General features: G+C 46.2%; 1 protein-coding gene across 6 annotated transcripts in view; it reads left to right on the forward strand.

Annotated features, from left to right (window-relative positions):
• The window catches only part of NFIC (nuclear factor I C), a 78,009-nt gene that overhangs the window by 5,352 nt on the left and 56,954 nt on the right, over positions 1-15,703 (forward strand). For 3 of the 6 annotated variants that reach the window (XM_042479312.1, XM_042479314.1, XM_042479317.1), the window contains exon 1: positions 2,790-3,020. The exons of 1 other annotated variant lie outside the window; for it this stretch is intronic. In XM_042479312.1, the coding sequence (XP_042335246.1) occupies positions 2,991-3,020 (30 nt within the window). In that variant the 5' untranslated portion in view covers positions 2,790-2,990. Of the gene's footprint in view, positions 1-2,788; positions 3,021-15,703 lie in introns of those variants that run through there. 2 more of the 6 variants (XM_042479318.1, XM_042479316.1) reach the window with 1 other exon arrangement.

Consider the following 15,703-nt stretch of genomic DNA (forward strand, 5'->3'; position numbering starts at 1 on the left):
TTGGCCTTCCTCTGAGGCTGAGAGAGTGTGACATCTTGCCCAAGCTCACCTAGTGGGTTTCCATGGCTGAGCAAGGATCTCAGGTCCAACACTTGTTGCCTTTGTCTCCAAGTCCAGACCTATGTTGGCCTTTCTGGGCCAGCATTTTCCCCCCAGAGGAGGGTTGGCCCTGGCCTTCCTTTCCTCTGAGAGAGTGGGGCTTGTCCCAAGGATGGATGCAAGGAGTCCCACTCTCTCAGCCTCCTCAGGGCAGGGAGATGGCAAGCCTCCTCTGGATGAATCCGGCCAAGAAGAGCCCAGGAGAGGGTCGCCCTTGAGTCGGATATGACGCTATCATCTATCTATCTCAGGGACGTAGCCAAGGGGGGGGGTCTTGGGGTCCGGACCCCCCCTTCCTTTAGATAAAATGAATGGTGTGTGCTGCTTATAATGGTGGCACTTAGTCTGGACCCCCCCCCCTTCCCAAAATCCTGGCTACGTCCCTGTCTATCTCCATCTATCCATCTGGATATCGATAGATAGATAGATAGATAGATAGATAGATAGATAGATAGATAGATAGATAGATAGATAGATGAGAAAGGGTTCCAGGGGATTGGATACACACACACACACATCCGAAATCTGTTTGTCTCCCTGTCTATTGGGGATATATATATATATATATATATATATATATCCCCTTGGATCTTCTTCAAATTCATCTATCTGTCTATCATCTATCTTTAGGATATATATGTGTGTGTGTGTACCTTGGAACTTCCTTTCCCATCCATCCATCCATTCATCCATCCATCCATCCATCTATCCATCCATCCATCTTTCGAATTGATAGATGTATCCTTTGGAACTTCCTTTCTCATTCGTGTGTGTGTGTATAGATAGATAGATGTATCTGAATGAGAGAGCTGACTGAGAGGGGGATTTCTAAGGGAGATGCCAAGGCAGCCAGGGGTTCCTTTGGGGGCAAGGGGGGCTCCCCCTCTCAGCCTCCTCCTCCAGGGAAGGCCATCCTGGCAAAGGCCTCTTCTTGCCAAAGGAACCCAGGGAGCATGGAGCAACGCCATGCATTTCTTTCTTTCTTTCTTTCTTTCTTTCTTTCTTTCTGCTCCTCCCGTTTTCTAGCAAGGCCTCTGCAAAATCTCTGCAGAGAAAAGACAGCTCTTGGTGCATTTCTTTATTTTAATGTTTGCATTTTTAAAAACGTGTGAATTAAATCCATCTTTGAACTGGGCCTTGAATGGAAACATCACTTCTCCAAAGTTGCGACTGTTCACTTCCAACACTTTTCACCCCCTTCTCCCTCCCTCCCTCCTTCCCTCAATGGACTGGATCCGGGGTCTTGACTTCATCTTGAAGGCCATCCCTTCTTCCCCTTGGTCCCCATTGCCTTGATGGCTTCTTCATGCGACCCCAGGGCTATGGATCCTCTTGCTACCCTCTTGTTGCTCTGGCTGTTCGGAGGGCTTCTCCCTGCCTTGGTCCTCCTGCTCCTCTCTCCTCCTCTCCTTCCTCTTCCTCTGGAGCATCTTCTTCTTCTTCCTCCTCCTCCTCTTCCTTTGTCAGGGCTCCAAGGGATCCCATCCCTGGGGCAACTGTTGTTATTGTGGTTGCTTTCATGGCTCCGTCTCCTCCTCTTCTCCTTCTCCTTCCTCCTTTTCTTCTTCCTCCTCCTCCCTCTTCTTCTTTTCTCCTTCTTCCTTCTTCTTAGGCTTCCTTTTCTTTCTCCCCTCCTCCTTTTCCTTCTCCTTTTCTCCCCTCTCCTCCTCTTCTTTTTCTTTCTCCTCCTTTTTCCTTTTCTTTCTCCCCCATCTCTTCCCCTTCTACCTCCTCCTTCCTCCCACTTTTCTCCCCTTTCCTCCTCTTCCTTCTCTTCTCTTTCTCCTTCCTTCCCCCTCCTCCTCTTCTTCTCCTTGTCTTTCTCCTTCCCTCCTCTTCCTTCTTGATGGCTCCATGGGGCCTCATAACCATCGCTACTGTTGTTACTGGTGTTTTTCCTTTGCTGGTTCCCTGCGACCTTCTCCTCCTTCTCCTTCCTCCTCTTTTCCCCACTCCCTCCTCCTCCTCCTCCTGAAGAACCCCAGGAGACCCCTTAACAGACAGATTGGGGTCCGACTGGATGGCTCTTGGGGATCCCTTCCAAGTCTAGGACATCTCTTCCAATCCTCTGCCTCTAAGGGACTGTAAGAGCTGCTTGGCAGTGGGGCACCTTCCCTCGGAGGGTGGTGGCCTCTCCTTCTTTGGAGGCCTTCAAAGGAAGTCTGGATGGGAGGGCCTTGTGTCTCCCTGCCTGGCCGAAGAGGGTCGGGCTGGATGACCCTTAGGGACCCCACCCAGTGCTACAATCCTAGGCTTATAGTAGGGCTCTATGGACTCAGAGGGTGATGGACTCTTCTTCTTCTTCTTCTTCCAGCAGAGGCTGGGGGGCCATTGGAGGCTGCCTCCTTGTGTGGCAGAAGGGGGCTGGATTGGATGACCCTTGGGGGTCCCAGCTCTTTGGAAGGGACACCCTCCCCTTACACAAAGTGCTCTTTTTTGCTCATAGACTATTAATAATCCATATTATTATTATTGGGGGGGGGATGTTCCAAAGCCCCCCCCTCCTCTTCTGCATAGATTCCTTTTCTCAGAGTTTGCCCCTCTGGGGGGGGGGAAGAAATCCAGCCCAGGTCCCTTTTAGAGGCAGAGGGCTTTAGCCACCCCTCCCTCCCCCTTGTTTTAGGCCCGCCCCCTGCTCCTCCCTCCCTCCCTCCCTCCCTGGCCAGGAAAGAGAGAGTGTGAGAGAGGGAGGGAGGAAGAGAAAGAGGGAGAGAGAGAGAGAGAGTGTGGAAAGAAAACTGTTCCGACGAAATGACTCAGTAACTTTTGCGCTTGGATCTGGCTTTTGGTTTCCCTTCCCATCCACTCCCCCCCTTTTTTTTGCAAGCCTCCTCCTCCTCCTCCCTTCTTTTTTTTTGCAACGGGTTGGACCCGCTACAGCTTGGGAAAAGATGTATTCTTCACCTCTTTGCCTCGCCCAGGTAAATTCAAGATGTTTTGCAAATGCAAAAGGCAAAATGATAATAATGATGACAATCTGCTTTGCAACGACAGCCCTCCTCTCCTCCTCCTCCTCCTCCTCCTCCTCCTCCTCTTCTTCTTCCTCCTTTCCTTTCCTCTATTGCAGCTTAATGTTTTCAAAAATCATAACCATCATCCTGAAGAGCTCTCCCCCTGCAAGAAGGAGGAGAAGAAAGCAATATATATACATACATATATATATATATGTGTGTGTGTGTATATAATATGACTTTTTCCTCTCCTCTTGCAGAGAATGTCAGTCTTTCCCTTCTTCCCTCCCGCCTTTGGCAGCTCCCTTTAATCCTTGCTAATTAGTTTCTCTTCTCCTCTGACCTCTCTCTTTCTTTCTCTCTCTCTTTCTCTTTGCAACAGTTCATTTTATTCCCCCCCCCTTTCTTTTTATTTGCTATCTTAGGGAAGACTCTGGGGATGATGGTTTCTGTTCTCTTCTCTAAGCTGTTGCTTAGCTTTTAGGGACTTTCCCCTCCCTTTTTGTTGGGGATGATGGTTTCTCTTTTGGGGTCCCTTCCCTCCTAACCAAAGGGGCTGTTGCTCAGCTTTTAGGGATGCGACGTACAATACATATTACATTAATATATCCTATTAGCTTTTTGGGAGCTTTCCTCTCCTTCATTTCTCTTGGGGTGCTGGGGAAGACTGTGTGGATGATGGTTTCTCTTTTGGGGGGGTCTCTTTCCTCCTAAGCAAAAGGGCTGTTGCTCAGGTTTGTAGTGAGGGTTTTTTACTTTTTGGAAGGAAACTCTTGGACCAAGAGGCGCGAAAAGCAACCTTTCCCTGCCCTACAAATGACAGTTTGGTGACCACTTTGGGGATTTGCTATTTTTGCTGGGTGCAAAAGGTGTGTGTATTTTTGGGGGACACACACACACACAAGTTATGTGTCTTTGTGGAGGGGGGGGGGAAGAGGCAATTCATTCCCGCCTTATATATCCCCTCCTTTCTCCAAGTTTGGATAACTTAAGATTGCTTGGAAAGGAGGCAGCGGGAAAGAAAGTGTGCTAACAGTGCTGCGTTAGAGAGCATGCTTTGGCAGAGTTTCTCCAGATCATTTTCCTCGGCTGCTTAGAAAGGTTTCCAGATACAACAACACCCCAAATCCACATTATGCATTTTTGCACAATCCACATTTTGCATTGGCTTAGCCCTGTTTGGTGGATTTGGGGCCTTACTGTACTTGGCTACGTGGCCGAGGACAGCGGCTGGCGTTTCAATGTGTGTTTGAGAGAGACTCGGCGGCAGGCCTTGGCTTTGCCAGTGAAAGCAAATGTGTCTCTGTGTTTGTTGTGACCATGCGCCACGGGTTAAGGCCACAGGCCTTGGTGGGGAATGCCCTCCTGGAGGAAAGAAACCCATTCTACAGCGAGGGTGTGACAAGTGTGGAAGGACAAGTCTGTTGGTCTGGAGGGCGACCGAAGAAGCGTGCGAGGATCCAGGCCTGGTGTGGCCTCCTTGCCTTTGCAAATGTTGTGTGTGCCAAAAGAGTGAAAGATGCGGGTGTCCATGTGCGTGCCTTTGCGCCTGGGCCATGCCACGCTCCCTGTGTGCGTTGTCGTCCTCGATCGATTGTGTTCCCTGCTGCATGCCATAAAATATTCACATGCGGCACTCTGTATTTTATGGGAAAGCCCATAGGCACCGTGGTATTTTATATCTATCTCATATACATTGGCAGCATGGCTTGCTTCAGTTCTGGGCCTGGTCTTTTGTGGAGTAACAAAAATACAGAGTGGCACCGGAAAACAACACACAGACACACATACACACATATTATTACCAATTATGTGCAATGTGTCAAAGTCCGGCTGCCCTTGTGTCCCGCTTGCACTGCATCGAAGGGCCTGTGTGTTGGGTGCAGCCTGGGACTTGTTGTTGTTGTTGTTGTGCCTTGTTTCCAGGCCTTGTTTCTGGGTTTACAATCCACCTTTCAAACTGCACAACCGGAGACCAAAAACCGTTGCCCAGATTTGCCCCGCAGTCCTGTGGCAACCTTTCGCCCCCCTGTTTGGCATTGCAAAGTTTGGCAGACTAGTTTTGGCCGCGCTGGGTGCCCAGCCGCCCACTTAACCCAACTCTCGGGTTTCTGCGGTTGCCTCTCCTGGAGCATGGCAGGCTGTTCTTTCTTTTGCCTCTTATCGATTCTGGATAGTTTATTTAATAATTGAACACCGGGAGATTCTCTCTCTCTTTCTCTCCCTTTCTCTGCAACTCCTTCCTTACTGCAAAAGGCAGAAGCTGTGAGAGCCCTCTGAGTATTCACTCAAGAGAGCTCCCAAAATTAATCTCCGATTGCAATGCCTCACTTGCTGGAAGGACTGTATTTGCATTTGTGTTTGTGTGTTTGTACCTTCCAGTTGCCTGCTTTGCTTCCAAGATTTGATGGGATCTGCTGCCTTTGTATTTAGGCCCTGTCCTATATTTTGTGCGTTGCCTTTTAGACTTGTGGCGGCTCCATAATTTCCGAGGGTTTTCTCAGTCAAGGGATATTTAGAGTTCTTTCCTCTGAAATAATAGTCTATTATTATTGTTATTATTATTAGTATACTTTATATAGCGCTGTACATACAGTCAATAAATGAAACCTGCCAAAGGCGTACATTTTACAGGATAAGTCGCAAAATACATATGAAACAATAGATAATAATACAAGATAGAATTATAAGATAAGATAAAATAGTACTCTACCTGATCTTCATTATTATTATTATTATTATTATTATTTTCTAATCTCCCGCCTTTTCCCCAATATAGTGGCCCATCATTCTCCCATCCAAGTGCTAACCAGGGCTGACCCTTCTTAGATTCGGACAGAATCTGGTGCCTTTGTATTTAGGCCCTGTCCTATATTGTGTGTTGCCTTTCGACTTACGGTGACGCCATATATATATTACAAGTTTTACAAATAAAACAACAAACACTAAGACAATACAAAACCACCCTATAAAAATATAATAGGTGACGCCATAATTTCCATGGGTTTTCTTAGGCAAGGAATACTTGGAGGTGGTTTGGAGGCCCTCCAGACCTCTGAAATAGCACCTGGTTATTGTCGATGGTCTCCTATCCAAGTCCTAACCAGGGTAGACCCTGCTTAGCTTCCAAGATCAGAGGGGAATCTGGTGTCTTTGTATTTAGCCCCTGTCTTATATTTTATCTGTATGCACCTTCTAGTTGCCTTTTGACTTGTGGCAGCTCCATAATTTCCAAGGGTTTTCTTAGGCAAGGAATCCTTGGAGGTGGTTTTGCCAATTCCTTCCTCTGATATATAGCCGACAGCACCTAGTTTTCGTCGGTGGTCTCCTATCCAAGTCCTAACCAGGGCGGACCCTGCTTATCTTCCAGGATCAGAGGGGAATCTGGCACCTTTGGGGTATTTAGGACCATGGTTAGTTTCAGGAAAACCAAAACGTTTGCGCAAAGGGAACTGGCTGTGACCTAGAGATTTTTCCTTTTAAGAGTCAAGGGGGATAGATTGGGATTTTCTCCCAACTCCCAAAGCATAAAGAGGTATTTGAAAAAGAGAGAAAGAGGGAGAAAAGGGCCTTCATTTCGCGCCGAGAAAACATATTGACGCAATCCGGCATGCGCTTTTGACGCCCGGTGGCAGGAGAATGGGAACCTTTGGCCAAACGGAGAGGAGAAAAGTTGGCCCCGGTTCAAAATCCGGGGAGTTTGAATTGGCACCTTTTTAAAAAATGCTTTTGCGTTAAAATAAATAAATAATTGCATATATATATATATATATAAAATATTTAAAGAGTTGAACCTTATTTTATAAAGTCTTGTCCAAGAATGGTAAGAGTTTCACCTTTAAAAAAAGCGAATGACAGGGAAATAACTTCAGTGTTAGTCCAAGTTAGTCATTATTGAAATGAATGGGGCTTTTTGGCTACCGATGAACACCTCTTATTGATTTCACTGGGGTTTCTCTTTGTCAGTTTTTAAAAGTTGGATAATTCTCATACGGATAAAAATCGGAGTTAGCCCTTGGCAATCTGAGTTCTTGATCTCGCATCTGAAAAGGACCCAGGCGTCTTTCTATGGAGAGCAAAATAACAGCAACGTTTCCTAATAAGAATCCTCTCCTCCCATTAATTTTTCTATCAATGCTCTTTATGAATTTTCTATCAGTTCCCAAACTTTCTAGCGTTTCGGAGAGTGAGATACTGAAATCGGTGCACATCTCGAACGCCTCCATTTGTTGTGTTCACTTTCCTGGGCCACTTTGCCTTTTCCCTTTTCATTGGAGGCCTAAACTATATTTCACTGGCCTTTTTTAAAATGTGACTGCGATGCTAGGAATTCGGGGATGATGGAGAACTTCATGGAGGGGATACAGCATTTTTATTGAGGGGCAATGCACATTTCTGTCATCAGCTACATTGCTGGAAAGGCTTGATCTAAAGTGGAAATGACACCTTGCACAAAAGTGAAATTTGTGTTTTGTGTTTAGAAGATTCATCTTACTTGAAATCTACATTTTGGATCAAATTTGGAGGCGTAGTTTAAAATACCAATTTCAAAATATTCATATATATGATTTATGATTTAATTTTATTCATTACATTTCTATCCCACTTTTCTCCATTGCGTTCAAGGCAGAGATTCTTCTTCCTTCCCTTCACTTTTATCTTCCTCGCAACCTTGTGAGGTGGTACGCCGTGAGAGAGACTGAGACCCTTTGGGGCCTTTTCACACTAGACAAACGATAGCGCTTTGAGTCCACCTCAACTGTCAAGGCAACGTCCTCTGAAATCCTGGGATTTGTAGTATATTTAGAAGGTTTTGACCAGAGAACTCTTGTGCCTCCCGAAACTAGAAAGCCTAGGGCTCCATAACAGTTTATGTGGGATCGTACTGCCATAACTGTGTGGTGTGAAAGGGCCGCCAAGTGAGCTTCGTGGCTCAATGTCAAGAACGTTTGAATGATCCAGTCATACATAATGCAGACTTTAATGGGACTTGAGCTATGGGACTCCAGCACAACTCTATGGTCAATGTCCACCAGAATTTGTACTGGAGGACCTACAGATGCTCAGAGAGAACACTTCTCTGGGCATTTGTAGGTCCTCCAGAGCAATTCTATGGTCAACCACTGGCAGACATTGACCATAGAGTTGTGTTGGAGAGATTTCCTATACAGACATAATTAATCAAACGCTTGGTTTTCTGTTTTACAAGCTGTTTGAAAGGATTGGTTATTATTGATCTACTACTCCTTGTTGTTTACCCCGAACCCGCAACTTTTTCGCCAGTTTGGGACTCAGTGGCTTGCAATATTGGCAAGCCACCTTGAGTCCCGAATCTGGGAAAAGTTTGGGTATAACAACAAGAGTAGTGTAGTAGTAGTGAGTAGATTAGATAATAGAATAATAATATGTGATTTCTGTTTTTTTTTGTTTCGTCTCATACAATTGAAGTCTAAGTGCAAGTACGCCATGTTTGTACACACAGGCAAATTATGGATGTGTTTGAGGCCGAGGACCCGCACATTTGTGCTTGTGTTTGCAAAGCACATCCAGCGCTAAAATTTGGCCTGGAAACGGCGAACATAAAACAAATCAAGGTTGAATGAGGTGTGTGAGAAACCGCGCGAGGTGGTCTGAGACCTAGGTACGTTTTCCGGCTGGGTGCTCTTGTTGGAACGAGTTAAGATATTTTGCAAATGCTTTGCAACCCTGAGGGCTCACCCCCGTCGCGACCGTCCTGCAAGGTAGATTATGGGAGGCACCATATTTCAGTGGGGAAGCACCCATTTTGCATGCCAAAGATGCCAGGTCCTGTTTCACTGGGCTTTGTGTTTGCTATGTGCCTTCAACTTGACTCCAACTTATGGTGTCCCTATTGTTTTGGTTGTGTACCTTCAAGTTATTTCCAACATTATGGCAACCCTAAGGTGACCTGTCCTCTCGCTTGGAGCTGATCTAACTAGTACTAAAGAATTGATACCTTCATCCCCTGCTTGGAGATGTCCCACAAAAACTGGAGCATCTGGACCAGTCCCTGAGATATGGCAACTTTATTGGTGGCTCATCCTGCCAGGACAGCGGACCAATGTATGCCTTTGGCTCAGTGATATTGAGGGATGGCCACACTTTGAATTCAATGGTGTTGCATGCCCTCAATCCATTCTCTATATGTTACACAGATTATGTGGGAGGGAAGGATCCATTCAAAAATGTCTAGCACGGTTCCTTCTTTGGACCTGGATGTTCCCAAATGACGGCAAAATGTCTGCGAATATCTTCACCAGGTCTAGTCATTTCTGCATCTTATGAGGCCAGTGGCCTTTTTTGCACTAGACCAGCTGTTCTCAATCTGTGGGTCGCAAACCCTTTTGGGGGTCGAACAATCCTTTCACAGGGGTTGCCTAAGACCATCGGAAATATGTGTTTTCCGATGGTCTTAGGAACTGTGACACCGCTCCTCTATGGTTGGGGGTCCACAACATGAGGAACTGTATTAAAGGGTCGCGGCATTAGGAAGGTTGAGAACCACTGCATTAGACCAACCGTGTTCGAAAGCTGGTAAGGCGTAGTGTTTTGGATATGGGGCTATGACTCTGGAGACTAGAGTTCCCAGCTCAACCATGAAACCTACTGACTGTGGCAAATCACAGCCTCTCAGTTCCCATGATAAGTTCGGCTTAGGTTCACTGTAAGTGAGAAATGACTTGAAGGCACACAGTAACAGCAACAACAAGTTCATCCTTCCTTAGGGACCTATCCATGTTCTTCTGGAGATAGTCTTCTATCTGTCCCATCAACTTCACAGGTATATCTGATAGGAACATGAGAGACAGAGCCTTTTCAGAGGCTGCCCCCAGGCCCTGAAATTCCCTAGAAGTCACACTCTCTCAGCCTCAGGGGGAAGGCAATGGCAAACCTCCTCCAAACAAACCTTGCCAAGAAAACCACATGATAGCTTTGCCTTAGGATCGAGAAATGATTTGAAGGTACACAATAACAACAGGTTCATCCTCCCTTATGAACCTATCCACGTGGGTTCCCCAGGCTCTGAAATTCCCTGCCCCTTGCTACAAACCTTGCTAAGGAAAACCTCATAGGGCCACCATAAGTCGGAAGCGACTTAAAGACACATAACAACAAAGGCAAGCATGGAAGGGATTGTGTGTTTCTCACAATCCCTTCCAACGCTGCAGGCCCCATATTGTTTCAGCCTATCTCTGGGCATGTGCAGAATGTCACATGTCAGTGGACTACGAATTCAGCCCCCTCTGAGGAATCAGGGTTAGCCAAGTGTCCGCCTTCTTCCCTTTCTCCCACTCTTCGGGCGATGACTCTCCATTTAAAGATTAATTCCTGGCAGGGACATGTCGGGATTTGGGAACGTCTTGTCTCTCTGGTGATGCAGCGGTGGCAGCTGCCTCTGCGGCTGGTGTCACTGTCACATCATGGAGTCCCCCCTTGGCATGATCCGGAAGGCCCAAAAATAGCACCGACGGCGGCAAACTTGGTGCCACTCCTAGCCAGGCCTTTGGAGCGGGTGACCTGCTTGGATCTGCATCCAGGGCCTTGATGGCAAGCCATCTCTCTCTTTAACTCTCTCTCCAGCGGATAGTTCCCTCTCTCCTTCTTCCCTTTGCGTTCAGCATTGCAAATTCTTCTTTGGCTTCCTTGCTTCAGTTTGCATTTTTTAAAAGGACGCTGCAACTTCCAAGGCCTGCAAGTACCAGCTCCATCCGCACTGCAGAAATAATTTGAGTTTAATTGCCTTTAACTGCTGTGGCTCAGTGCTGTGGAATTTTTGGAACCGTAGTTTTATGAGACAGTTTGCCACTTTAATTGCCATGGCTCAATACTATGGAATTTTGGGGATTGTAGTTTGGTGAGACATTTTGCTTTCCCTGTCAGAGATCTCTGGTGCCACACCAAACATGTAAACCACATGCGCACAACAGAAATAATCCAGCTTTACACTACTTCAACTGCCATGGCTCAATGCTGTGGAAATCTGGGACCTGTAGTTTGTTGTGGCACTAGCATACTCAGAGAGGAAGCTCAATGTCTTGCCAAACTACAATTCCCAGAATTCCATAGCATTGAGCCATGGCAGTTGAAATGGTTGCCACCTGGATTATTTCTGCTGTGCGGATGCAGCTTTAGAAAGCTAATCTGGTTCAGTAGTTTCAGTTTCAACTAGGTTTGCATCTATGCTGCAAAATTAACGCAGTTTCACTCCACTTTAACTGCCACAGCTCAATGCTATAGAGTTCTGGGGTTTGTAGTTTTGGGAGATATTTTTCCCCCTCTGTTGCAATTTGTGAACATTTTGGGGAAGAAAAAAGTGTGTGTACAAAACCCTTTCTCGGTTTTACAACACGAAGACAGGTTTTTGCACAAAGGACAATTGGATTGTGCACCGAAAAAGTGGTGGCGGCGGTGGTGGTGGGCATTTAAGGTCATGGCTAGAACAAGCCTTAACACTATCACATCCCATCCTCCAAGTACACAAACACACACACACACACTTGCACACATTGGCAGATAGGAAAGTGGGCAGGGCGTTTGTTTGCCGACCGGGAAACAAGAAGGAACATATTCTATCATGAGAGAAAGAGAGAGAACGAGGAAGGTTACTTGAAAAGAAAGGACCCAGTGTTTTGTTCAAACAATACACACTCCCAGACAGGCAAGCTGGGAATTGTGCAATTTCTTTTATCTTTCTCTCCTCTCGTTCTTTTCTCCCCTGGTTTTTTCCCCAATGCTTCCATCTTACCGTCCCCAAGTGATCCTAGCTAAATAAAATACAAAGTGCCACAAAATACGGGAAACATGTAAAATCCACATCCAAGAATAATTCATGTGGCTACGGAGCGCAGTCCAAATGCGTGCACGAATATCCAGATTTCCCACTTAGAATGGGGATAAATCCCCACTTTTCTCCTCCGGATTAAAGCCCCGAGGTGACGGAAAAGCTTGGATATAGCGTGCTGTGAAAACTAGCTGAGACCATTTTCTTTTGCCTATGTAGATCTATGCTAAGTTGGAGCTGGGAAAGACTCCTACTTGGAGTGATTCCAAATGGGATTCAAGGGGGCTAAATCTGCAGAAAACAGCATTTTCAACTATGATTTCTGCCTCATCCCTGAGGAAGATGCTGTTTCCTGGACAGAAAAATGCTGCTTTTGTGCAAGTTTTTCTCCCTCATCTCAAGTCACATGTGAACTTGATGCAGAGAGCGTTTGAAAACTGGATGGTTTCAAAAGATTTTCTGGCAGCGCAAACATTTCTCTGTTGCTTCCTTGGAGAAGCAAAATCCGTGAAACGCTGCATCCCTTCTTTTTCCTGAGGCCATGAAAAATATTATGGATGGTTGTCTGGAACATTTCTGCCCCCGTCGTGTCAAATGGGGCACCGAGAGGGTGCAGCGTTGAAACTAAAGCTGCGCACCGTCAAATGAACAGTTCTGTTTGAAACCACAGATATTGCCTTAGTGGGACCACAGGCCTATAATAAGGGACATACTTGGCCGGACAACAAAGCATGACCTTCCATGGAGTGGCACCTCGAACAAACATTTCCTTCTGTTTTCCTCCTTTCTCTTTCATGGCCCTGTCAACTCCATGCGACTCAGTTGTTCCCACATCCTTTGGCAGTGAATTCCATAGGTTAATTCTGCATTTACACACCTTCTCTCTAAATTTACTGGGGGAATCTACTGGCATTTCCAATTTACCCTAAGGTGAAGCTATCCTGGGGTTTTCATGGCAAGGTTTGTACAGAGTAGGATTGCCATTGCCTTCCCCTGAGGCTGAGAGAGTGTGGCTTGCCACAAGATCACCCAGTGGGTTTCATGGCCAAGATGGGAATCGAACCCTGGTCTCCAGAGTCCAGTCGAACACTCAGACTTGTTTGTCCAAGTCGTTCCCAATTTATGGCGACCCTATCTTGGGCTTTCTTGGCAAGATTTGTTCAGGGGAGGGTTACCCTTGCCTTCCCCTGAGGCTGAGAGAGTGTGGCTTGCTCAAGGTCATGGATTTCCTGGCCAAGCTGGGAATTGAACCTTGGTTTCCAGAGTCATAGTCCGACATTCAAACCACTACGCCACTGGCTTTAGGGGGCATCTACACAGTCGAAATAATTCACTTTGACAACACCTTAAATGCTGTCATGCTATCCTATAAAACCCTGGGATTTGTAGGTGTACAAGGCCTTAGTGCTGGCACGTCACCAAACTGGAAATCCCAGGATTTTGTACCATGGAGCCATGGCCATTAAAGTGGTGTCAAACTACCTTATTTCTACAATGTAGATGCACTCTTTGAGCATGGGTTGGTTGACTGCCAGCATCCTTGTATGCAGAAGGTGCTGTAGGTCATTGGAGCTCATTTATGCGCCACGGATGGATTTATTGGCTAAGTGTCCGATGCTCTCAAAGTGCATTAGTATTGAGCGGCCCTCTCTCACCTCTTTGTGCTTCTCTCCCACTTTTCCCTCCTCCTGAGTATACTCTTTGCTGAGTATCAGGGAAGAACCACCATCACCACCAACAGGCTGTTTGTTTTCCTCTATTCCTTGTGGTGGTGGTGGTGATGATGATGATTCTGGGACTCAAAGTGGCTTGCAAAGTTTTAAAAGATTGCTGTTATTGGGTGTCTTCAAGGTCCAAAACACACTGCAGAAATAATCCAGTTTGAGACCTTTAACTGCCCTGGCTTGATGCTAGGGAATTCTAGGAACTGTAGTTTTGTGAGACATTTAGCCTTCTCTGTGAGAGAGCTGTGGTGCCACAATAAACTACAATTCCCAGGATTCCCTAGCACTGAGCCAGGACTATTAAAACAGTCTCAAACTAGATTATTTCTGCAGTGTGCTTTGGACCCAAATCATTTCTGACTTATGATGATCCTGTCATGAGGTTTTCATAGACTAATGTGTTCAGAAGGGGGGGGGGTTGTCATTGCCTTCCTCTGAGGCTGAGAGAGTGTGACTTGCTCACAGTTACCCAGTGGGTTGCCATGGCTGAGCGGGGATTTGAACCCTGGTCTCCAGAATCTTAAACTGGATTTCCTTGTCAGAGAGGTCTGGTGCCACTACAGATCCCAGGATTCCACAGCATTGAACCATGGCAGTCAAAGCGGCACCAAACCGCATTGTTTCTGCAGTGCGGATGCACTCTTTGTCCAATGTTGAAACCACTACAGTGGGCTGGTTCTCAAATCCGCCTTGGTCCAAATGGGAGAGGAGGGCTAATAATAATAATAGTTATTATTATTATTAAGACTCCAACCTTGCAGGCTTTTACAACATTGTGTACAGTTTAAAATTCATCTGAGGAGAGAATTAAGTACAATTAAGAGCCTGGCAATTAAAAATAATACTGCAAATGTACAGTACATTCTGAAAGGTCCTTTCCCTCTAAGCAATCCATCTTCAAAGGCCCGCTGGAGCGCAAAGGCCTTTCTCTGCCCACGGCTGGCTTGCAAGGAGAACACCTGGCCAGCCTTTCTGGGAAGGAGCCTCAGAGCCTGGGGGCAGCCACCGAGAAGGCCCTGGCCCTCCTCAGGGACGTAGCCAAGGGGGGGGGTTCTTGGGGTCCAGACCCCCCCTTCCATTAGAAAAATTAATGGTGCGTGCTGCTGCACCGCTGTACCCAAGCCCCAATATAATGGTGGCACTTAGTCTGGACCTCCCCCCCTTCCTAAAATCCGGGCTACGTCCCTGCCCTCCTGTTTCCACCTGGTATACCTCTCAGGCTGGTGGGATGGAGAGAAGAATAACAATAATATACAATTCAACTATAAGTCGGCCTCATATATAAATTGAGGGCAGGTTTGGGGACCAAAATTATGGATTTTGATATGACCTATGGATAAGTTGCGGGTAAACCTTAGGGGCATTTAGTGAAGGATGTAAAGCAGTGGTCCCCAACTGTGCCCGTTAAGAGATTTTGGACTTCAGCTCCCAGAAGACTCCTAGTATTCTGGAATTCTGGGAGCTGAAGTCCAAAATCCCTTAAAGGGCACAGTTTGGGGACCACTGATGAAGCAAACGAAATCAATTCCAAGGAATTTACAAAATCCCAGAAGGAATAATTATTTGTGCTCATACTAAAGGCTGGATAGATGAGAGAGGAGAAGAGGGTCAGTGCTAAACTCTTGTTTTTTACCATGTATGTATTTATGTATTTATGTGAGTTGAAATACAGTACTTCCATTGACCTGTGGATAAGACGAGTCAGGTTTTTGGGGTCAATTTTTTAACCTAAATTTCTAAACTTATACATGAGTATATACAGTAATGATATTTCTTTCTTACCCCCCCCCCCCCCATGGATTGAGGTTTTCTCTTGCCTTCCCCTGAGGCTGAGAGAGCATGACTTGCTTATGGTTACCAAGTGGGTTTCCAGCTGGGAATCAAACCCTGGTCTCCAGGGTTGCAGTCCAATGCTTGAACTACTATGCCACGCTGGCTCGCTAAATAAGAAAGACACATATGAAAACAATCCACATTGACAATTCATCATTGAAAATTCACCATCTGGGTAAACCTGCCAGAAGAGACGGGCCTTTCATGTTCTTTTTAATTCAGAGAATGTATTCGGCTGTCGGATCTCTTCCGGCAGGTCATTCCACAATTTTGGGGCGACTAAAGAAAAACTA

This window comes from Sceloporus undulatus, chromosome 7 (assembly GCF_019175285.1).
Source record: "Sceloporus undulatus isolate JIND9_A2432 ecotype Alabama chromosome 7, SceUnd_v1.1, whole genome shotgun sequence".
NCBI lineage: Eukaryota > Metazoa > Chordata > Lepidosauria > Squamata > Phrynosomatidae > Sceloporus > Sceloporus undulatus.